At 38.2% G+C, this 25,236-nt stretch overlaps 1 protein-coding gene across 2 annotated transcripts; it reads left to right on the top strand.

The window, feature by feature from the left end:
* The first annotated feature begins 115 nt into the window (after positions 1 to 115).
* Positions 116 to 25,236, top strand: slc29a4a (solute carrier family 29 member 4a). Of its 2 annotated transcripts, XM_030142303.1 has the most exons (12): positions 116 to 327; positions 2,991 to 3,008; positions 3,144 to 3,402; positions 5,643 to 5,774; positions 5,932 to 6,045; positions 6,762 to 6,890; positions 9,837 to 9,911; positions 10,052 to 10,320; positions 16,421 to 16,541; positions 16,640 to 16,827; positions 17,523 to 17,763; positions 21,757 to 25,236. In XM_030142303.1, exons 3-12 carry the CDS (start codon positions 3,168 to 3,170, stop codon positions 21,900 to 21,902), a joined length of 1,650 nt encoding a protein of 549 aa, XP_029998163.1. In that variant the 5' UTR covers positions 116 to 327; positions 2,991 to 3,008; positions 3,144 to 3,167; the 3' UTR covers positions 21,903 to 25,236. The 2 variants fall into 2 exon arrangements, with proteins under 2 accessions (XP_029998163.1, XP_029998162.1); XM_030142302.1 differs by having other exon boundaries at positions 228 to 327; positions 2,991 to 3,402; positions 10,052 to 10,311.

Raw genomic sequence — 25,236 nt, 5'->3', positions numbered from 1 at the left:
CTCCTCCTTCATCCTCCCCTCTTCTCTCTCTCCTCCCCCCTCCTCGCTCTCTCTCATCCATCCATCCACGCTGCCCCCCCCACCCCCCCCCCCCCCCCCCCCCCTCTCTCTCTATCTGCTGCTGGATGGTGCGTTCGGAGCGCAGGACCGCGGCGGCACCGGGACTTTCCCCCCCTTTCTGATGGAGACCGGCTGAGGAGGGTCCAGTCCAGGTCCAGCAGCAGGGACAGAGACCACCTTGAGTATCCCGGGAGGAAGGACACCTCGGCTGTTAAAGGGAAAAGACACGAGACAGGAAGAGCTGGAGACCAGGGGGAAGACGCGGAGGTAGGGGGGCCATTAATAATAACCTGTTGTTTGTGTGTTTTTGTTTTTTGATCCAAGTGAAAACCGGCGGTGGTCGCTTTTATCCACAGCGACAAATGCAAGAAAAGATGAAATATAATGGCACCTAAGCCTTGCAGGATTTGGACTTTTAATCATGATTTAGAAAAGAAGAAGCGGAATAATTGAAAAGGGGGCTCCGTGCATCCTCCGGCTCCTCATCCGTCGTTTTTTTTTTTTTTTTCATGCGTTTGATCATTTTGCAATATAAAATATTCACACGCGTTTGTACAACATGAAAACACGTGAGGTTAATTGATTTGGGACTTTACGCACGGCACAAAATGAGCCAAGGATGTGTTCTTCCATCAGGTTTCTGCTGGATGTGGATGTGGATCAGGCGCTTTTGCAGTTTTCAGATCGTTTTCTCCCATTTTAATGCTGTGCGTTGAAACAATAGGAGCTGCAGCGTAATATTAGACCGCAAATCAATTATGGTCGTTGGCTGGAGCCGTTTCATTTAAAGGATGGAGGTTGAGAGCGCCGCCTTAAGTATGTAATGGGAAAGCCATCCAACTGCAAAAAGAAAAAAGAATTAGATTTAAAACAATCATGAGTCTTTACACAGTCACTTCCTTTCTCTGGTTAATGATCCTGGTAGGGAGCCACGATTTAATCACTTTCTTCCTCTTCCTTTCTGCATCCTGAAGGTCAGGAAGAGCCTAAATTACACCAAAGATAACCTTCTTACATCATCTGATCCAACCAGTTTCCACAAAACCAGAATATAGAATCACATCTGAAAATAGCATTGACAAAACCAGCCATTCTCCTAAACAAATGGCTAAATTTAAAGGCCAGACACTGAATGTCTGCAAGGCTTCAGAGGGGTACAAGAGGTGAACATGAGGCACCCAGGACACACTGTGATGATGTGTTCAGGGTCTAGATTAACTGTAATGATGACAGAGCAAGATCTGCGTGGCTGGACTGTGTTTGTGTTGTCACACAGCAGGTGTGTAGGCTACGACAGATGAGCTTCTGTTCATTTTGTAAGTGTGTTTACATAGGAAGCAAAGTCAATATCCATTCATAAATGGACATATACTGATCTACCATGTAATTACTACTTTGGTGACTGAAAGCTGGTTACAGAGCCACTTTTCAGTGGCAGTAACAACAGAGACGAGATGAGGAAGGTCTAAATTTAAACATGAAGGGGCTGAAGGCCACTTCATGTTTACTACCAGGTGAACGTGATACAAGATGGTAAATATAATAAATAACAGCACCCCTCTCATTTCATTAAATTTATCTGCTTTCAGTATCTTGGTGGTGACCATAACATAGTTATTTTTCAGTATTATGTGCTTGTTTTCTGTGTAATTTTCATACAATTAGTGAGCCTTTGGAACAAAACACAATGGTCTTGTTTGTATGTAACTTCAATACAAATGAAACCAATATTTTCATCTTTTACTGGTTTTAGCATGCTTAACTTAACCAGTACTTTGTAAGGTAATAGCATTTTCAAATATCTGCTTGTAGACATACATTTACCCTCAAAATTTATTCTGTCAAATATGGGGCTGGGTCATATGGCTAAAATGTGTATATCTGTTCATATATTATCAACATTAATTAATAAATGTAAAATCCTTATTTCTTTGCAGCTTAAATATTGATTTTTGGTACTCATTGAAAGGTGAATAATTAGATTGTGGTTTTTGTGTTGTTGTTGATTTAAACTATTCTTTATGGTCAGAACACAACGAGCATCATTCAAAACAGTTACAATGCTAAAAGGTAAATGGAGTAAAAAAAAAAAAAAAAGTTATGTTTAAATGGTTTGTATGAATCTTAGCTGAAGATATAAAGAAAAATCATCATAATGACAATTATCACAATAAAATATTATATCAGAATAATTGCATGTGTAATTTCTATTTTACTATTGGCTGGAGGTAAAAAAATATATATATATATACATTTCACTGTGTACTGTATTATGCATAGCTGGTTGTGATGAATAAAACATATCTTATCTTATCTTTGTTATACTTTTCATTTCATTACCCACCATATTATGTACAAGTTCATTTTTTATCCTTTTGCAATTAAAATGTGCTAAAGTTACAGTAGTAGTCCACAGTATTATATAGAGATTGTTCATTCTGTAGAATAAATATCTCAGTTTCTTCAAAGCCCACTGTTATGTCTGCAGGGAGCTTGTTTTCTCTGGCTGACTGTCCAAAATGTGAGAGTGCTCCACATGCAAAGGTAGAAAACAGATAAAAATAGCAGATCCTCATATTTAAGATTCTTAAACCAGTAGATGTTGGATGTTTTTTGCTTTACGTCTCCTCTTTGCACCTCCCTTCTACAGTGGTATATTTTCGCTGTCTGTTTATTGAGTGCAGAGCTGTGTTTTCGCTCACGTCTCCCTCACCTTGTCTGACACCCAGTCATGCATCCTTTGTCACTCAGTTGCTCTCATCCAGTATGCCTCTCACACACAGCCACACAGTTTCTTTAAGGTGTCTAACCTTGACTCTTCGTCACGCTTGCTTTCAGTAAGTCACTGACAGATTTCTTTTTTTCGCCCCTGCTTACTTTACATTTTAATTCCATTTCTGCTTCTGTTTCCTGTTGTTTCCCCCCTGCAGATCCTCCATCATCTGAAGGTCTCCTGCCTCCTTTTCCTCGCTTGCTGCCTCAACAGGGCGTGTCTTGAGGATTTGTGTTTAACATGCAGGTTCTTAAAACAGCCTGTTAGAGTCAAGACCAGGTTTGAGTGTCTGTCCTTCTGTTTTGTGTAGTGTGTATATACCTCAAGTTCAGAAATGGGTTCTGTTGGAGCGGAGCGCCGCAGGCCCACTCCAGTCCAGACGCCCGAGGAGAGGGATGTGTGGAGGGATGGCGGAAGGATCGGATGGAGGGATGTAGGCAGGGAAGGCTGGAGGGAGGGAAGGGAGAGTGGCGTGGTGCAGAGCTACAGCTTCGACTCGTACCAGCTGGAGGAGGAGGAGATCAGTAAGGACGCCCCGGAGCGAGGAGTGTTAGCTCTGTCCGAGCCGGGTGAGGGACTTTTTCAGTACCTGTGCACGAGATATAGATAGACACCTTTGCAAATAAAAGTGTTGTTGGAGGCAGGACAGAATTGAAACAGTGAGAGCAAGAGGAGTAAAGAAAGTATATGTAAAACACAGGAGGCAGCCCTGTTAAGAGAAAATTGCTTTGTTGCCTGGTTACTACACAAAGGCCACGTTAATCAGATCAGAATTGACCCACAACTCACAGCAAGAAACCCAAGTCTCATCATCTGCTTTCCGCCTCTGTCTCTTTTTCCTCCTCCCCCTCTTTTCCTGTAGCTGTCAGTCTCCATACCTCAGTGTACAAGCAACATAATAGAAAGACTGTGCAATATCCACAGAGATGGCCTTTTCTCTTAAAGAAACACATAAAGGAAGGCAGACTCAAAAAGCTAAATTAGTCCTTTCTAGTTATGCAATCCTGTACCGTCAGCACAGTTTGAGAATCTACTAAACATGAGTGTGAAAAAGGGAAAATCTGCCCCAAAACGGTGCTACAATATCACCAAAATGTCAGTCACACAGGGTGGGAGGTGCGGCGGTGTCTTCTTTATTGGATTTTCTGCTAATTAGTTTTGAGTTTCTGCAGGCAGTGAGGTTTTCATCTGTCTGTGCAGCCACGATGACTCTTTCTGCTAATGTTAACTAGACAATGTGCTGTTTGCAACCTACACTGCTTTGCAGTGTGTTCATTACTGCCTGTGTTTCTAACCCAAAGATATAGGCAACAGAAGTAGAGTAAAAATGGTCCCAGGATGTTGTATGGTTAGAGAGTTTTCGGAATAAGAGTGCAAGTTTTCTATCAGAATGTACGGTTTAGGTTTGCAAGTTTGCATAATAACAAATTGCTACCAATATTTACAAGTGAAGTGCTCATAAAACTATGCAAAGACTGTGCACCTTACATCTTTGTGGGTTAAACTGAACTAAATACAGTTTAAAACATCAAATGTAAATTTTCACCCATTTGTGTTACATCTTTTAGTCAACTTCATCCCAACTTATACTCACCAGAATTTTGACACTTCATTTGGAATTCATGCTCGGCTGACCTCATTAAAATGAAATGATACCAGTTGTTTTAGAGGACTGGACGTTGCTGGATTATCACAGAGTGGCTTATGTCAAAGATGAGTCAGAATACTGTTGTCTCCATAAGTTGAAGTGGCCTACATTTCTGATATGTCTGTTGAAATAAAAGATCATTTCTGCCTTTTTTCCCACAAGTGTAAATCATGTTATAATTTATCATAAATGAGGCAGTACTGGCCATTACCTAAAGAAATGTTGCAGTTACAGTTACAGTAATGAGTTGGAATAAAGTTGTCTACGAAGCTAAAATACCAAACCAGGGGATAACTGATAGTTTTGTGCTTTGTAAACTTCAATGGAAGGAATAATTTATGTTATAGAGTACAGAATGGGATCACCAGTTAAATAAAATCCCCAGAACGAAAAGAGAGCTAAAGTCAACTTTATTTATTTGAACATTTCATACAAGTGTACATACAACCAGTGTGATTAAAAGAAAAAAAAAAACACCATAAAAAGAAATATCATGACAAAATCATGCAAGATAAAGAAATCTACATATATTAAACCAAATAACATAAAATAATATTTAAGGTATGAAAGTATTACTTTAAAAATGCAGAAAATGGCAATAATATACTCTATAAAGTAATTTTTTACCTGCTAATCGTACACTTTGAACCCAACCAAAAGCTTGCAAAAAGATGTTTTAAGTCTGCTTTTAAAAGAAGACACTGTTGTAACCAATCTTGGTTTATCCAGTAAAGACTTTAATGACTGAAGCTAAAAAAAAAATCTGAATAAATCATTTAAAGCCATTAATAGCAGACTCACAGGATTAAGGAAGGATTATGAACAGTTATATAAAACACCTGCACATCAGACTTTAGCTGTGAAACTGAGTTAGGTGTAAAACTCAAACATCCAGCTTTTACACAAGCTTCCAACTAATCAGTTTGTCCACGATCAGCAATTCCATGGATCAATCTTTAGAGAAACAAGCATCGAGGTCCTCCACTGCACAGGGCTGCTGCCGCTAATGCTGCGTCATTCATCCTGGTTAGCATTAATGACAACCCAATGCTCTGAGTTCACACCTAATTAAGATGTTTTAAAGTCATTTTTCCCACTGTTCCAGTGTGATTTCATACCCGTTTAATTCTCTAACCCCTGACTCCTTCTCTTCCCGCTCAGACTTTGAGGAGCCGATCCCTGACGACCGTTACCATGGCATCTACTTTGCAATGCTATTGGCTGGAGTGGGTTTCCTGCTGCCCTACAATAGTTTCATCACTGATGTGGACTACCTGCACCACAAGTTTGAAGGTATAAATATCCATGAGCAGGTGCTTATACAACAGGTACCTATAGAGGATTCATGAGTTATACAGAACAGGTACATTCATACTCAGTACTTCTATGCACAAAGAGAAAACACATTATTTCAATCCAACTCCCACACGTCATGATTCTTGTGTTTCAGGGACATCCATTGTGTTTGACATGAGTCTGACGTACATCTTGGTGGCTCTTTTGGCCGTCATCCTCAACAACGTCCTCGTGGAGAGACTCAGCATGCACACCAGAATAACTGTGGGTACGTCACATGGGAACCTGCACACAGACAGACTGCTAATTGAGAAAAATTTGCAAGTCTGCTGTTACTCATTTATTACAGGGCCTCTGAGAAGCTCAGGGCTTATCAGAGCAGAATGCACAGAGCAAACATGGGAAGACGGTATGAAGAGAAAAAGAAACATTCACTCTGCTCTGTTGTGTTTGTTTATTTGTGCAATGTTTAAAAGACTGAATTCACCAGAGGCTGTCTTTTACAATTTCAGGTACTTTTCTGTTTTTGCGCTTTTACAAATCCTCAGTTTGTTTTCTAAAGCTTTACATATTTTAATGCTTCCCTAAAAAATCATTAATTTATAAGCTGAACTATCTACAAGTTACAAAAAGCTCTCTGCGATACATAAATATTAAAGATGATCAGCCTAGTCAAAAGAAAAATTTTTGAGGCATGGAAATGTTTGATATCTCTACACTTGTACGATCAGTGTTTCACCACAGCACCCTTAAAATAGCTCCACTTGCATCCTTGAGGAGATGCTTTTTGAAGTGTGTTGTCTGCTCGAGAGCTTGTCTCTGGAGATAATAAACCCAGGATTGAGAGTGGGCTTCAGATTAAAGCGATGCTGCTCACATGTCAGCCACGTCACATTGGTATTCAGCCGAGCAGGAGTCACAACATAACCTGGTTTGGCGCCATCTCCTCACCGTCTATCTGTCTGTCTGTCTCATCCTCTACAGGTTACATCTTAGCGCTGGGGCCGCTGGTCTTTGTCAGCGTGTTTGATGTCTGGCTGGCGAAGTTCACCACTAGTCAGGCTTACATCGTCAATCTTGTGTCGGTGGGGGTGGTGGCTTTTGGATGTACAGGTACTACTAAAACATTTTCCTATACATTATCAGACAGAGCTACTTTAACTTCCATTTAACTTCCATTTAACTTCCATCAACCCACTGTTTTGCTTTACTGGTGCTCCTGAAGTGTTTTACAAAATACATGCTTTCACTGAATACCTTCTTTTAGACAATAAGTGTTAAAAAAAAAAAATGCAACACACAACCTATTGTGGAGAACAATACAAAGCTAAAAGGATGAGGCTGCTTTGTGTACGCTGTTTGTAGCTGCTCACTAACTCATCTGCCACATTATCTTAATAAGCTAATTATGTTAATATTTGTAGCTTGTTGTACTGCCAGTGTTTTAATTGCTGCATTGATAAAATCCCCCCTTCTATGCAAAATGAGACAGTGTACATACTAACCAACAAACACACACACATATAAAGGGCTCTTAACACATTCACTGTCCCTCCCCTTCTGGTCTGTTGGAGCTGAACAATAAAGGTTGCTGTAATGGAAAATAATGCAAACAAGACTAAAGGTGAACACAATGAGTGTTCACTAAGGGTTGTCTAGTGGGAAACAGATGAGGCGTGACTAGATCTTATTGAACTGTATCTGTTTTTTAGAGGCTTACATTTCAATATTAAGTCTTCCCTTATCTTTGTTCTTCGATCAGAAAGTCCAAATTAATTTTTTTTTAGCAGTACAGACTATGGGAAAGATATTGCTGGTATGTTGACATCAATACATATGTTGTGTCTGATGTTTCCAGTGTAAATAACCCTCATAGACCTAAACAACCACCAGCGACCAAAACCATTCACAGATCTAAAACGTTTAATTCATTTTGAGCCACTAATCTTATCAATACATTTAAATAAATTAGGTGAAATGTAGTTTCTCAGCCTTTTAGTGCGATCAGATGTGTCTTTTTTGGACACTCAGAGTGAATGTGGAAACATCATCTTCTACAACATAGATTCACCAATAAATCCCATGTAGTTTAACAAATAACAATGGCTGTAGGCATTTGTTTTTATGTTCAGTTAATGATATATTTTGCTGAAAGGTCAACCTTCCCTCAATTTTCTCTGTTTTGATAAAATAACCTTTAAATTTATTCTGAGCTTTAATAAACATCTAGATTATCTGCATATTAAATATAGGTAAAGAGGATAACATCATAGTAAATAGTGAAATACACTGTTGCCCATAATGTTGGAATAATTTAGTTTTCAGGCATATTCCTGATTTTATTCCTTTTTATATACATCAATCAATCAATCAATCCTATTATACACATCTATTTATACACATACCTTTGACCAGGTGCAATGATTACATACTCAGTCCCAGTTACACTTTATTTCTCAAGAACAAATAATGTGACAATCGTTACATGAGAAGAGTTGAAAAAAATTAATCCAACTTTTTGTCAGCAGTCCATCACTTAGGAATGGTTAAGTGTAGAGAAAAATTCATTTGGAAATCACCACAAAACACCGTTCTAGGTCTTTAACAGGATCAGGTTTACTTTGACTTTTATCAGTATCAGAGACAGTTTATATTTAGGTCCCATATACCTCACTCTGAAACAAAGAGATGATTTGCCTCTGCTGTAGTACACACTGAAAACAGACTTTTAGGAGAGCACTTAAAATGTGTATCCAGCTGTGAGCAATATTCACACATTTAGAGTATTTTTGATGTGTTTGATATCTTTGTTGCATATCTAAAACATTTGACTGAAACACAGGACTACATGTCCTTGGTGAAGTCATGCATGAGTGCGTTAGTACAAACCCCTGCCAAGGAGCAAAAAGTCATCTCTTGTAGAAGAAGTCATAAAGGAATTTGAGTGCCTGCCCCTTTTTGTGGATCGGCTCCAAAATGTAACTGTTTTGCCCTTGGCTCATCCTCCAGTCTGCCCACAAGTTTCATGAAAGTCAGTGCAGCTATAATAGTGTTTGCATGATCCTGACAGACAAACCAGCCCTTCTGTAACTCCTTTAACTTTCAATCCACTTTTTACTTGGAAAAAAAATATATACAGAATTAACAGATAGTGTTGATTTTGATGCAGTAGGATTTATTGGAATAATATGGGTAGTGTTACTCATCATCATCATCATCATCAGTGTTTATATAGATAATAAACATTACAGACTCAGTCCCATAGAGTAAATTTCAATCCTTTCTGAGGTTCCTGCAATCAAATTGGATATTTGTTCTAGTTATTGGTAATTATACTAGCAATAGCAGTTCTAGTTTTTAACAGTTGCAGTTCAGTTTGCAGTGCATTCATGTGTCTTCCCCCTATTTCTCCATTCTTCCCCCCTCCCCCAATCTCTCTTTCTCTTCCTTTAACCCTCTCTCTTTAACTCCAACTGGTCAAGGCAGATGACCATGTTTTTCATCACCACTGTCACCAAGTGTTTGCTCCTGGAGAATTCTGTTGAGTTTCTGTAAATTGGCCTCAGAGTCTGGTCTAGACCAGCTCTAAAAGTAAAGTGTCATGAGATAAATTTTGTTATGACGTGACGCTATATAAATAAAATTTGATTGATTGATTGACTGATTGAAATATAACTAGCTGAAAGGTCATGTTTGTTGTACGACTACATTTCACTCAAATTATAACATTCTATCTATGGTGTATTATGTATAATTATTGTGGTAATATATATAGTAGCTGTCATTATAATGAAGAGGCAACAGTGGGAGGACAAACAAAGACCCCTCAGTCCTTCAGGTGTCTCCTCCTCTGCTGCTAATAACTTCCTTACACCGTCGAGTGCGAACACTGAGTCTTTCGGTCAGCAGTAGTTTTTAATTAGCGGAGGTCACAGTGTCTCCTCTCTCGTGGCCAGAGGAAACTTGGGAAATTGTGTGTCTAAATAAATTGTGTTGGTCCAGTATTGACACTGTTAGCCCCCTGTCTGCACACATAACCACTTCCCCTTCTCTCTCCAGTGCAGCAGTCTAGTTTCTATGGTTACATGGGGATGCTTCCCAAGAGGTACACACAGGGGGTGATGACTGGGGAGAGTAAGTACACTCACACACATCAATACCCACAGTATCTTTCCAATCTCACTTGTGTTTTCCACAGTCTCCTTTCCTGTTAATCTATACTGATCTTCTTCCTGTGTTTTTCCACCTCCGTACTTCCTCTCCATCCCTCTCAGGTACGGCCGGCGTAATCATCTCCCTGTCTCGCATCTTTACTAAGCTCCTGATCCACGACGACAGGAGGAACACGCTCATCTTTTTCCTGGTTTCAATCAGCATGGAGATGCTCTGCTTCCTGCTTCACCTGCTCGTACGCCGCTCGAGGTTCGTTCGCTACTACACCAGCCATGGCCAGGGAAAAGGGCAGGGTAAAGGTCATGATCCACGGGACAACGGGACTGGATACAGGGTTCATCACGACGTCACCGCAGAGGAAGTAAGATTTGTAAGTTTGTGAACATGTGACCCTTAAACTGGGAGTCGTGATGATTCATACGTAACATTGTGCATGGTTCAGGTGATGTGTGTCAAATGTAAGCTGATATGTTTACTTTTTCATTTGTGCATTTTTATTTCCTGTAATGGCCATTTCATTTTACAACTGTGAATTATATTCTTTGTATCATATATCTAGAACCAGACATGATGAAACGTGATATCTGTCCTTATGTTTTGCTCAAGGATTACAATGATGACGTATTTGACATCATAAACTGTTTTGGTGAATAGTCAATTGGAAATTTAATAATTTTTGGTCAACAGATTTGCAAATATTTGAGGATGAGTTGTGTTCTTTTAGAGAGTCCAGACAGTAAAGCTTTAGAATAGCTGATGGTGGACAGTTTTTGGCCTTAATCATTCTTAGGTGGTTTGAGACTACAGTATGTGCTCTCTCCTTTATACCTAAAATACATAACACTTCCAAACCAAGGTTAGCGTAATATCCCTCTGAAACCTTTAGGAACGTACATATTTATGTCATTCAGTATGTTTTCCTTAAGTTTGGAGTGCAATCTGGTTATACATGTATTTACACTATTCAGAGCTGGATTCATCAGTGACTCCTATTGATCGATCTCTGTTCTCACAAGCTCATTCACTTGAAAAATAAAATCTTACCAAGTGTATTTTTCCCATTTCTAGTCAAAAATCTCATCACACATAAAATAAGACATAATCACCTAAAGAGTAACTTTTCAGTGAGATATAAGAACTTATTTTTAGACAATAGATCTTGAAAATCTTATTTCAAGAAATCTTACCAAGATAAATTATCTTGGTAAGATTTCTTGAAATAAGATTTGAAAATTATCTTGGTAAGATTTCTTGAAATAGGATTTTCAAGATCTATTGTCTAAAAATAACTTCTTATATCTCACTGAAAATTTACTCTTTAGGTGATTATGTCTTATTTTAAGTGTGATGACATATTTTGACTAGAACTGAGAAAAATACACTTGGTAAGACTTTGATTTTTGCAGTGAAATATTTCCTTTGTGGTACAGCCAGAGAGTCTGACTGACTGTACCTTAGACTTGAGTGCTTTTCTTTTTTTTTTTTAAATTAAATATCAATTGATCCTGCAGGTGATATAAGCATCGATTATAGTTTCTCTGTGGTGGTTCGAGACAAATAACCAATGCTTCAGAACTAGACTGGAGGAATCCTTTGCTTCATGCCTAAAACACAGTAATTATTGTAAATTTCAGTATATTATAATTCAAGTGGTCAAAGAAGACATGTGACTTTTGCACCTCCTCTTGACTTTGTTTGCATGTTGTTCAAAAGGTACTTTGTAGTACATGATTTTGGATAATCATAGGTCTTTTCAGAGAGGTACGAGGGTTAAATATGTGATTGACAATTTTAATTACTGATCACTGTTAAGATTCTGTAAGATGCGACTCTATGGCTTGACAGCATCCCATTTTGGGTTCATTTTTCTGTAGTTGTGTAGAACAGCAACAGGTCATCTATGTTGTGATTTGGACTGAGAGGAGAAAGCTGCAGAAGGAGGGTCTGTGGTTTTTTTCTAATGTCTTGGTCCTGCAGTTTTAACAAAATGGCAGTTATTGGCCGGGAATCGTCAGGAGTTATGTAGATGTTTGAAGTCTGTTTTTCCTGCAAAAATTCTTCTGGTCATTGCCCCGTTCATCAGTACCTCTGCTCTGTTTCTGTAAAGTAGCAACAGTATGCAGCACTTGCCGCTGTTAGCATAGAAACTGAGTCAGGTAACATTGACAAATGGCTGGATCCAAGCACAGCATAGATACCAACAAACTCCATTTAAGAACAAAAATACATGAGGATGTTACAGTGAGCCTTGAACTAGTCACCTGTGAAGTTTATTATTATATCCATGGCCATCAAAAATAGGGTAAAACATCATATTTTCCTCAATACTGCGTTGAGCTCTGGAGATATGGTAAAAAAAAAATAAAAAAAAATGCAAAATCGGTTATAATGGCTTAAGAGCAAGTGTACTAAGTTTCATGCTTTTATGAAAAAGTGAACATAATTTTCAAATATCAACTAGACTTGCAGATGAAATTTAGTATCTTTAATATTTTGTCCTCTTTTTCTGGTCATATTGAAAAATTAATTCTTAAACTCTTCATGGAAAAGCACAGACTAAAGCCTCTGGTACATGTTTCATTTATTAAAACCTAAATGTTGCAACTACAAACTGTTTCTAAACCCAGACAGGGGGGAAATGTCAGTCCGTTAAACTGTCTTACCATGCAAGTTGGTACATTTTTGTTGGTGTGGATGCATGCACATTGAAGGCAGACTTTTTGAATAATTTATTTAAGCTACGGGTTGTATTTTGGCTCTGAGTCAAAAAGAGGAACTTTGAGAGAGTGGGGGAACAAGATGGGGGGGTTGTTAGAGGTGAAGTATGTGGGTACAGCATGAGGGTGATGCAGTTGGAAGACAGATGGAGTTTTAGAGGGAAAGGGAGAGGCTGAGGCCTCCTACGAACAGGAGAAAATGAAAGTCATGATGCTGAAAGGAGAAAAAAATTGCAAGAGATTTGTAGAAGCGGAGAGGTGAGAGGGAGGGGGAGGGAGACAGAGCAGAGGCTGCCTGCCAAAGGGAGGAAGAGCAAGGGATCATCACAAAAAGTATCAAGAACATGAAACTGAAATAAATGAAACCGAGCAAGGAGGCAGAGGAGTGAGGGCAGAGATCAGGAGACCAGTCAAGAAGAAAAATCACCAAGTCATACAAAAATTACACTTAACTACACACAGTAACCCAGAGGCAGCACGCAGTAGCCCAAAGACACACTGCTAATATTTCACATCTCAACATGTGTGTGTTGAGAGCCTTCAGAGGAGAACACAGCGCCTCAGGCTGTTTCCCCTTTTATGTGTGTGTGTGTGTGTGTGTTCACCATTACACACAAGACAAATGTGTGAGCTGTGTCTCCCTGTGATTGACAGAAGTGTGCGTGTGCATGAGAGGATATGTGTGTTGCTTTGTGCATCTGGGGGGCTGATTCAGGCTGCTCTTTGTTCTCGTTGCCGGGGGAAACCAAAGCAGCGCTCTACATTATGGGATAATCAAGAAAAGTGGTGCCTTCTGGCCTGCAAGTCCCCTCTAATCAACTAATGGATCTATGTGTGTGTGTGTGTGTGTTTTAGGTAGTGCTTTATTGCTTTTGCAGACCTGTGTATCGGTGCGTCGCCCTTATGAAAAAGTGTCTATTTTGAAAGAAACACGAATAGGGGCGTGCACACATATAGTATATTTGGGTTAAAAAGGTGGATGCGCTTGACTCTTGTGTGTGTGTGTGTGTGTGTGGGTGTGTGTGTGTGTGTGTGTGTTCCAGTTTGATCTGCAGACTCTTAAATCATTATGTTGCCCTGCAGCCACTCACAGCGCTCCTCTCTAATAGCTGCTGCCATAAAAAGCTGATGTCATGCTGCCAGGAAGCCATTATTAATTAAAAAAGCAAAAAGATAAAAAGCTCAAAAAGCAAATTTGTTTATTTACTGTATAATGGCTACCTCTAGTGTCGTCTTTATGAATTGAACACGTCCTTCAAAAAGCCCTTGAAAAGGTTAGAAATGTTTATGTCATGAGCAATAAGTTTTAGAGTGCTTCAGTTTTATTTTAATGTACTAAAAATAATGCAGGCTAATGCATCAGGGTTTTATGAAATTAAAACATAAGGAAGAAATATGGCAGTTCATAATGAATGATAGCCATAATCTGACATTCCTGATCCTGATTTATTCATTTATTCATTCACATACATATACTTTGACTTAAATGTGATTAGGTGGAGATATCAACTATTCAGTTTTTTTCTGCTCCAAACTTTCCTTATAATATTGATGTACTAAAATCTACTATTTGTCAACCTCTAATGTGGTCCAAATATGATTATTCACTGGATGAGTTCATACAGTATTTCTGTTGTCTGTAGAGCCTGTTTTTTTTTTTATCATGCACAGAACCAGTACATTCTCATTTTCACAATTATCAATAAAAATAACACTACCCTTCACAATATGACCCCCCCCCACAAACTCCAGTGGTGTATCTTGGTAACATCGGTGTTGTGATGAAAAAATATTTGACAATGGTTTATTTGGCGCAAGTAAGGAAGTTGTCAGTAGGAACTGGTTTAATGCGAACGTCCAGATCAGTGGCTGGAAATTGACTTGTATGTCAAGAACCAAAATGGACACTTGACTTATTTAATGTTTTTTGTTTTTTGTTTTTTTTTTTTAATTTAAGTACCCCCTGGGCTTCTTCCAAGTACCCCTGGGGGTACATGTACCCCACTTTGGGAACCCCTGGTGTAGAGGATTTCTCAAATTTCCAGATCTTAAGAACTGATTTTTATTTATTTATTTATTTATTTAGCTGCTATGATGTGTCATTTCAAGGATCTCACATCATCAAGCATGCAAACTGTAGGACGAAAGTCAGTTACTCACATTTTAGACCATGTGATAACACATTTCCAGAAGTCCTCCAGGACTGGATGTGTAGAATTTTTTTTTTTTTTTTTTTTTTAGAAATTTCACTGGTCTACAATTTTTTTTTTCTTTTTAGAAATTATCTGCTTCAGAGATTAAATATGATAAATGTTATGCATTTTATTAAGATTAATTGGAAAAGAAATTTTAAAAAGTGCTAGTTTGCTGATGTTTTCAAGGTTTATGATAAATTGATATTACACATATGTATTGGTTTATGTACATTTAAACAATAGATTTATAAATCTTCCACTAGAAAGAACCTGTAAAGTGAAAGTATTGTAATGTGCAAACAGTGTTTTGAAGTAGATCTGGTAGTTCTGAGACAAATATTCCTTTTGAGTAAAACCCATTCTCTCATTAATTCTTGAATTTCACATTTTGACCCAAGACTTGTGTCTTGGAAACTTCACCCGACCAGCATTTTTGACTTGATTTTTATCAGTGACTCACATGTGGTAAAAATTTGACTACTTTTATTCTGGAAGCATTTTACTTGTAGACTAGTGTTTTACACCTTTGACACATGTCAGAAACCCCACCTTTGAGATGGTTAAATGTGTAAGGAGAGTAGTATGCTCTGTGTGAAATGTAAAACTGAATGTATCTTGTTTGGTAGAGATCAGTAAAGCTTTTCTAGGAGAGCACACCAGTCCAGATCTGATTCCAATTTTTGTTTGACTGAAGGTGTCTTGTTGACATAAGACTATTCATAAAGTTATATAGTAAGATATCAGGCCTTTTGTAGTTGTGTTACTAGTATTAAAAACTCAAGTTTCTAATGGGGATTTCTCAGACATATTAGGGGATACTTTTCAGACCAAAGAGGAGATTTATGGATGTGGTGAAGGAGGACATACAGGTAGTTGGTGTACAAGAAGAAGATGTAGGAGACAGGGTCAGATGGAAGCAGGTGATTTGCTGTGGTGACCCCTAAAGGGAGCAGTCAAAAGTAGTAGTAGATTAGGGAATACATGGAATGAATCAGTTGTAATCCTCTGACTCACTGACTTCTGATTTGTAGATCCTTGTAAAAATGATGCCTTGGTTAATTGTATAGTTCAAGTAACTGGGAAAAGCTAGCAAATAAATCAATGACATACAGGAACAAATAGTTTTTTTTCTTTTTTTGGTTGCAATAACAGACCTTATCTATAAATCATGAGAAGTGTGACACATTTGAACAACAAAATTAAATACTAATAAATGAGGCCTTATCATTTAGGCAGTGGTAACAGGCTCTTGGATTTCACCTAATCAGTCAAACAAACAGGATGTGCTTTTCATGCTGGGTGCAGTGTTTTAAGTACACACATCTGAACAATATGAACATTCAGTGCTAACAAAAACATGTTTCCTGTTGAAGGTTTATTGAAATGCTATAAATGCAATTGTAGAAAAAAAGCTTCTCATGAGCCAGTTTGTAGGAGTCGAGGATGTCGACTGTATTAGGAAAATATTAGAAGTCATGTTGATGTAATGTAGATGACGGTTCCTTTCTTTGTTTTTTGTTTTTAGTGATGGAAAGTGTCTTCATCTGTGTCTCTGCAGGGAAATGGCGGGACAGGACCGTCCTCGACAGAAGACAGTGTTGAGGATTTTGTAGGTGGAACATATGTACGATTCGACGCCCCAAAAGCCAAGATAAGGAAGAGTTGGCCTGGGTTTCGTGGTACTTACCTTCCCCTTTCTTTTTTTCATGTTCTTTCATTTCACATGGTTTAACTGAGTAAATCAGAGCCTCTCTAACGCTCTCTCTTCTCCAAACAGACATGATTTTGCACCGTTACGTTGTGGCCCGTGTGATCTGGGCGTACATGCTGTCCATAGCAGTGACCTACAGCATCACCCTGTGCCTGTTCCCTGGGCTGGAGTCAGAAATACGTAACCCCACTCTAGGAGAGTGGCTCCCCATCCTCATCATGGCCACCTTTAATATGTCGGACTTTGTTGGCAAGGTGAGGCCCCAGTAAAGAAGACCTAAATATGCTTTTATTGCTGAAAAGCTACATCACTGAACCACCAGATGGATCCGCAGCCCCCACAAAAGTATCCAGTTCTATAAATAAATGTTCTTTACATGGTAATAATGATCTACTGCAGCTTTCACACCAATGTTTTTTTTCCCCCTGCAGTGCCTGACAATCCAGGAAAATGTGGAAAAGAGATAAAGGACTCACTTCATTTATTAAACCTGAGAGTAGGGATGAAAAAGAAATTGTTCAATTAGCTCAAAGGCTTTATGTGGATATGCAGAAATTAAACCTTATCTTAGTCCGGTGGCTAAAGTTTGACTTTGACGGAGAAAAATGATGATTGAGTGAAAGTTGTTTGGATTTTATTCTTTGACTTTGTCGTAACGACAACTTTAACGTTTGTTGCAATGAGAGAAAAGGTGGTAGAGGAGAAATTCAATAGAAAATGGCAAAGGAAAGGAAAATGAAGGTAGATGGAGATTAAAAAAAAAAAAAAGATAAGAAAGAGCAGGTTATAGAATGGAAAATGCATTTTCCTCTTGTCATACACACGGTCCTTTTGTGCTTAAAGACTCTGGGATTTATTTTCAAGACTTTGCTTGTTTCACAAAATTCCTGGAAACAACACAGAAGAAAATATAACTTTCATAACTCATATCCATCTGCCGTTCCCTCAGATTTTGGCTGCAGTGCCATACGAGTGGTCCGGGGGCCGCCTGCTCTTCTTCTCCTGCCTCAGGGTGGTCTTCATCCCTCTGTTCGTCATGTGCGTGTACCCGGCCAACGCGCCCACCCTGCCCCACCCCGCCTGGCCCTGTCTCTTCTCACTCCTCATGGGTGTCACCAACGGATACTTTGGGTCAGTGCCGATGATTCAGGCCGCTGGCAAAGTGCCGCCTGAGCAGAGGGAGCTGGCAGGTGAGAGAAAACGCATCATCATAGCAACATAAGAGCAAAAAAAAAAAAAAAACTGAATAGAGAAAAAAATACCCATCTCTCACACTGTTGGTATATGAACCAGACTTTAATCACTTCACATATTTAGTCAGTGAATTTACACACCAAATAAATCAACACCAGACAGGTTACAACACAAAATAAAATTACGTTGCTTCAAATTATTTTTTTTTATTCAGTTAATAGGGACCATGAACAAAAATCATTAATCTTAGGGAGAAAATGTGTTGCATCAGATTTAGCTACAGGCTAATTTACAAATTTCCACCGGGAGTCACACACACACACACACACACACACACACACACACACACACACACACACACACACACACACACACCAACACCCTCATATACACTCACATAAACATGTTCTTCAAGCACTCCAGACAATGCCATGACTATTCGTTAAATTGCAGGGTGATGGGGTATCAAAACATTTTGTCCACCTGATGTTGGTAACGCTGGTTTCCCAAAATGCATTTTTTAACCTCATGAGAAAATACATGAAAATCAAAATATATTTTCTGGGAAATACTGTGATAATAGCTTCAAGTTTTCAAATTCCACTTTTACAATATGCAGTTTTGCATGTTTCATCCAGATTGATACAGAAACATACCGGTGATACTGGTGCTCGGTTCACACCTCCACCTCAGACTTTTCACTTTCAGCAGCTGAAAATTAAAACATCCTGAAAGCAACAAACTGCAAAAACAGTAGTTTTTGAAGAGAGACAAAATTAAAAAGCTGATTTCTGCCCATATGTTTCTGAGTTAACCTTCAAAGACCTAGACAGCTGCCAGTGACCACAAGCATCTACAGATCTAAAATGTTTAATAAGTTTTGATCTACTATCTTATCAGTACATTGAAATAATTCAGATAAAATGCAGTTTCTCAGCTTTTTAGCAGCATCAGATGTGTCTTATTAGGACGTTTAGAGACTCCATAGAAACACTGCCATTATCTGCATCACTGATTCACCAGTAAAATAAAGTTTGACTAAGGACAGTGGTTGGAGACACTTGTTTTTGCTTTCAGTTGGTAATAAATTTACTGAAAAAGTCTGTTTTTCCTCACTTTTCACTCTTTTGATATAATAACCTTTGAATTTACTCTGAGCTATTATGAGTGTTTACATGGTCAGTAAAGTTAAATGTAGGAAAATGACTAATGAATAATTTTATTCAAAAAAAAAAAAAAAAGGTGATTAGGAAAGGTTAATGAAGAGAAAATTTATTTGGACATTACCATGAAAATAGTTGTAGGTCTTTAAAGATTCATTTAGTTACAGACAGACATGAGTAAAATCAATACACTGCTTTCCTGAGACATAGGGTATGGTTTACCGTTAGTATATCACATTTTTGTGCATTTTCACACATAGAGGTGTTCAGGGGCGCCGCTGACAATTGTGGGCCCCATGAAAGATAAACGTTGTGGACCCTTCCCTGAAACTGCACAAAAAATTTAAACTTAACATGCTTTCAACGTCCAACTCCCAACTCCAATGCCTCTCTTATACAGAGGATCTTGCACAAACTTTTCACTACTTCCAACCTGTATCCACTGGACCCCCTCCACTGCTCTATGGGCCCCCCATAAATGCTGGGTCCCATGAATTTGTCATGTTTACCCCCCCTTACCAGCGCCCCAGGAGGTGTTCCAGCTGTTTGTGATGTTGATTTATTAGTTCTAAATTCCATTTGAGAGGGATTCCAGGTCAGACCATTCAGTCAACCATATTTTTGTTATCATTTGTTTCACAAAAATATCGTGCTTTGACTGTTCAGCCACTTCAATATAAATATTTCCATCTCTTTTCCGTGTATATCATTACAAAATCTATATTAGATCTCTGTGTAATCAAAATTTTGTCTTGCACAATTATAACGTCAGGAGTTTTAGTGCTCATTTGAGAGTGAAGTTTCTCATCACATTAGAGAGAAGGAGAAACCTGCCCACTAAACCCTCACGCTGAGGCAATCTTTTATATTTTATCTATCCAACTTCCTTGGCACATCTCACACTACTCAGGATGAAAGCTAGAGGTCAGCTGATGGACAGAACGCAGCTTATGGTACAGCACAGTCAGTCCCAGCCAAAGGAAGTCTTATCAACGTGTCCAAGAAAAACTGCAGAAGTACAGTTTACATATGAGACGAATATCCCTACATTTAAATTCATATTCAGAAAGAAATCAAATATTTACATAAAACATACATTTTAATCATCAACAGTCAACTCAGTGTCTGTTGTTGTGTTCTTAGTTTCATTGCACCATATGTTATATGAACATTTTAACACCGCTCATAATTTAAAGCTACACTTGGCAGAAATCAGGAAAAATTGCCAAAATGAAAACATACACACAGTTTTGTCCTCACTATCCAAAGCATGAACAGAAGTAAAGATAGATGACGTGACACTATTTAATGTTGCAATGTAAAATGAAATTAAATCACATGAAATATATTTATATTTCATAAACACTGGTATTATACTTATACTAAGGCTGAGAAAGAGGCTCAGGGTGGAACAGGTTAAAAGATAATTTTGCAAGTTTAGAAATTCACAGTTTGTCAAAATAGTAAAGTGCCATTTCATTTTTGCGTTCATTTCCTAGCTCATGTGATACACACCACCAGCACCAGTTGGGTGTCACCTAGACACATTTCACCTCATTCTTCAGAGAGAGGGAAAGTATTAAAAGAGACATCTTCAGTATCTCTGCAGTGTGTAGTCTTACACTACAGTCTTGTACTTCAGCAGTTCGACATCAAACTACATTGTTCTTGATCTGTAAAATAATCTCTTAAATTGACGAATATGTCTGATGCTATGACTCGCACAAGTTGAAAAAATGAGTTGTTTCTCATCTTTGACTACTGTACATATTTTTTCTGTAAAAGGTGCCATGGTGGGTCCACTTTGCTAAAAAAGATTCATGAATGGTCAGAATCTTCTGTCAGATTTTCTAAAGTCTAAAAACAGATTCAAGAGGCAGAAGTATCATTTCCTTTCCTTTCACACTATTTGAATCACAAAGGTTATTGTGGGATTTTCCTGCCTACTGCATCTTTCTAAATTTTTCTGAAATTCAGAAAGGTTGAACTGAAGGATTTCATAGAAATTAGAAACTCAAGCATGTTGTCCAGTTTTAACCATCCTTCAGGATTTATGACTTCAGACTCCAGACTGTCTACATCACAGGCGTCAAACATGCAGCCCGGGGGCCAAAATCGGCCCGCCAAAGGGTCCAATCTGGCCCCTGGGATGAATTTGTAAAATGCAAAATTTACACTGAAGAAATTAACAGTCAAAGATGTTAAAATAATTTTAGGTCAGTTCAATCTGAAGTGGGTCAGACCAATAAAATACTATCATAAGAACCTGTAAATAATGAAAACCGGAAAATTTTCCTTTTTGGTTTAGTGTAAAAAAAAAAGTAAAATTACACAAAAATGTTTACATTTACAGACTAGCCTTTTACAAAAAATGTGAATAACCTGAACAAATATGAACAACCTGAAATGTCTTAAGAGAAGTATGTGGAATTTTATCAATATTCTACCTGTTATTAAATGTTTTGTGTTTTTGTAGATCCACTGTGATCTGTAAGTTGTGATGCACATGTATAAATGATAAACTGAGGTGTAATATTGTTAAAATTGTACTTATTTTTCTTAAGAATTTTCAGGTTGTTCATATTTGCATTTCAAGTACAGTTTGTAGATATAAACATTTTCATTATGGAATTGTACTTTTTTCACTCAAAAACATAGAGAAAACTTTGGAGATGACATTATTTCTAAGTTCTTATTCTGTTATTTCTATTATTTTACTGGTCCGGCCCACTTCATATCATATTAGGCTGAATGTGGCCCCTGAACTACAATGAGTTTGACACCCCTGGTCTACACTGTCGCTCAGTATTCTCTTTGTCTTTACAGGGAACACCATGACGGTCTCCTACATGACAGGCCTGATGCTGGGGTCTGCTGTGGCGTATGCAGCATACAGCTTCACTGCTCCAGGATCAGGAGCACACCTCTCCACACTCAGCATACACTCATCTGCCAACGCTACAGGGTATTGAATGTACACATTATTAGACACACACATAAAGGGAGGTTAACACACATATATTCACACTCAAACAGCATTTACACCCAAAAATTACGAGCAAGGGGAGGCAGACTGGAGTCAAACGTGAGACTGTCCATCAGAGGACGTGAGGACAATGGCAGACACATCTTAAAAAGGCTCAGTATGTAGAAGATGTGGAAATGTAAACTGGTTTATTTGTGGTGGAAATTGTGTGCAACAGTCAAAAAAGTAGCAAAATGATCCACTCTCTCCTTTCTCCATGAACTTTTTTTGGTGGATTTGAAGAGGTGGAGCAGCTGTGCATCTGTCAGCGGGGTCCTCAGTGGCCTTTTGTGTGTTTCACAGTCTTACTATTGTCTGCCTGCGTGTGCAAACACATCGGCTGACATTTGTACAGTGTAAAGTTGAGTGATATTTCACTTTGCCTGCATGCTGAAGCGGCAGGGAGTGAAAAAAAAAAAAGAGACCTTGTGTCATAGGTCACATATTTTACCGATGTCATGAGAACCATTGTACAGATATCAAGACAAAACATGATGTATGTGAGGACAGTTTGGCCTGGATTTATCCTCAATATGAAAATAGGAGTGAAATCTTTGGATGATGAGCAAGCTGTAGCCCCTGAATATTGTACTTTTTGTCTTCTGTTTTTTTCTTTTCATCTTGATGCACTGAAGTCCAGTAAACTGCTGAGAGGAACATGATTCATGATGTTCAATGGAAACTATTTCTGTAAAAGTTCAGTGTGTGAGGTTTAGGACGATCTAGTTGCAGAGATTGAGTATAACAATCCTTATTATGTTTTTATTAGTATATAATCACATAAAAATGATCGTCATTTTTGGTGGCATTAGAATGAGCTGTTCATATCTACAGTGGCTGTGAGTGGACCTGCTCTACTTCTTTTTTTCAGTTTAATAATGGGTGGCATCCAGACTTAAGGTACATTACTGTGAGTACAATACTAACTACAAAAGCTAGTACAGAAAGTTTTGACAAAATCCCACATTTCTTTTCAGCCACGTGAAGGTGAGGGGGTTATTAGTTTGGTTGTATTCTGCAACTTCACCACTAGATATAACTAAATATCACACAATGAACCTTTAAGTTGTTTGAGAATAATTAATTGCCATTACACTAACAATTTTTATTATTTTGACTTCATTTCACTCACTTGTCTGAACAGAGAAGCACTTTTCCAGTGTGTTTCAGGTGTTTGTTTTTCAGTCACAAAGAATATTTAATAATGTTAAACAACCTTCATGGAGCTGCTGCATCAGAAGAATATAATGAAAAAGAAGAATATAATGAGTAATGTAGCTGCTTTAAATGCTTCATGAAATAATGCCAGTATATACATGTGATTACTTCGTGATTACTTTTCTAACAGATGTTTTTAAGAAGACAGTTGATTTGAGGTGTGTGCCAATCGAAATTAATTTAATCAGTGCTCATCATTTTAGTTCATTTTGCCAAATGAAGGAATGGATCCTGTCTGTATGTACAGACAGTAGATCCATGTAGACCATCCTATTTTTGGTGGCGTTGCAGTGGAATTTCCCAATAGATTTGCTTACATACATTGACTGAAACATGCCAAATGAAACAAAATACCAGAATAAATGTTATATAAACTTTTTTTAGAAGAAAAAAATTATTGGATATATAGTGTATAACATTTTGATTAGTAAATATAATTTATTACCATTTTTTTCTAAGTAACTTATTACAATGCCATTTATTTTGCCATTTAATAACATAATGTTATTATTATTACATGGAACTAGTTATTCCCCAGCACTGCCTGAGAATAAGCTGTTTTTCTGTCTGCTCCCTGATGGCTGAAAAAAGAACAAAAATATTGGTGATATTTTGTAAATTCACCAGCAGCGATAGGGTAGTTTTTTCTTATCTGTGTGTCGGTGTAGTGATAGGATGAAGACCTACCCCATGACCTCTGAACAGAGTTAGTGCCAAAAAGTCTGTATTGGAGCATCTGAGAAAAGAGTGAATGTAGTAAAACCTATGGCAGGAGGAAAGCTGTAAATGTGAATATTTATTTATTTTATTTTTTTGTACAAATACAGCATCAGTTGGTTTCTCTGCCTTCCTAGGCACTCTGTGTTTCCTATTGGATGAATTTTTCAGACTTTGTGGAACCGCAGGGCCACAGCCCCGTCCACAGTTTATACATAATGAAAACAGAAAACAGGCCTCTGTGCTAGAATCTGTGAAGAGCACTACATTATGTAGGTGACGCCTTGAACAGAGCCTAACGTCGGTGGTGTTTGAAGAATGCCAGGGTGTCGTTCGGGAGCTAACCTCATTACTGTATGTATGTCCCACTGTGCTGATGCTGCCATATCGCCTGGAGCCTCTCCTCTCTGTGTCTCTCTTGAGTTGCTCAGTTTGAAGGTGTTTTAAGTTATTTTTGGTCAAATGTGTCATTAAAGGACATGAAAAGTCTCTTTCCCTCCTCTTTCTCTGTAGGTACTACAGGGTTATTCTGAGAGCTAAGAGATCCCACCTTCCAAAGAACTGCATCCGTAACCAGTGCTTGAGGTTAAATTGCCTTGAGACGTATAAATTCACCATCATTGTAAAGGCAGCCCAGTGGTGTATTAGTGCAATAGCATTTTTAACTGCACTGTGAAGAAGTCCCACCAAATCAGGATTTAATGACACTTTATAACCCCTCCCTCCATATATTGTATGTCTTATTAATTCCTTGCTGTATGAAACTCTGGGAAGAGTTGGGAGATTTGTTTTAATGCTGATGAATCTTTTATCATTTCCTGACATGTTTTTGGCTTCAGCTGACACTTTTATTCAGAGTGACTTAAGATGAGTTCAAGAGAAAAATAGACCTCAGTTGAATGAGATCATCACAGATTACAGACAGCTAAGCTTTGGGAGTGCAAAGGGCAGATGAAAGTCCCAGTAACAGCAGGACAATCCTGCAAAAGACAAGTGTCAAGAAAACAGAGTAAATGGAGAGTGATAAACTTTTACAGGGTTTCTCCTCCTGATACAAAGTAACTGGAGTTATTTGACATATTTTTTATTTTACCTCAGCCTTAACCTGCCATTTAACTTCCTGTTTCTGTTTTTTCTTCTCTGCAATGATAAGTTTCTCACCACAAACAGCACTGAAATTCATCAGAAATCATGTGATACTGACTATTTTAGACTGAACTCTCATGTGACTGCACACTGTGAAATAACAGGAAGGTGTAAGAAATAAAAAAGAAAATGATTACATACAGATTCTTTACACATGTATATTTATCTTCTGTAAAATAAAATATTTTGCTGAGACGAGA

Source organism: Sphaeramia orbicularis, chromosome 8 (genome assembly GCF_902148855.1).
Source record: "Sphaeramia orbicularis chromosome 8, fSphaOr1.1, whole genome shotgun sequence".
NCBI classification, from domain to species: domain Eukaryota; kingdom Metazoa; phylum Chordata; class Actinopteri; order Kurtiformes; family Apogonidae; genus Sphaeramia; species Sphaeramia orbicularis.
The sequence above is the reverse complement of the archived record's forward strand: the minus strand, read 5'-3'. Positions and strand labels throughout refer to the sequence as shown.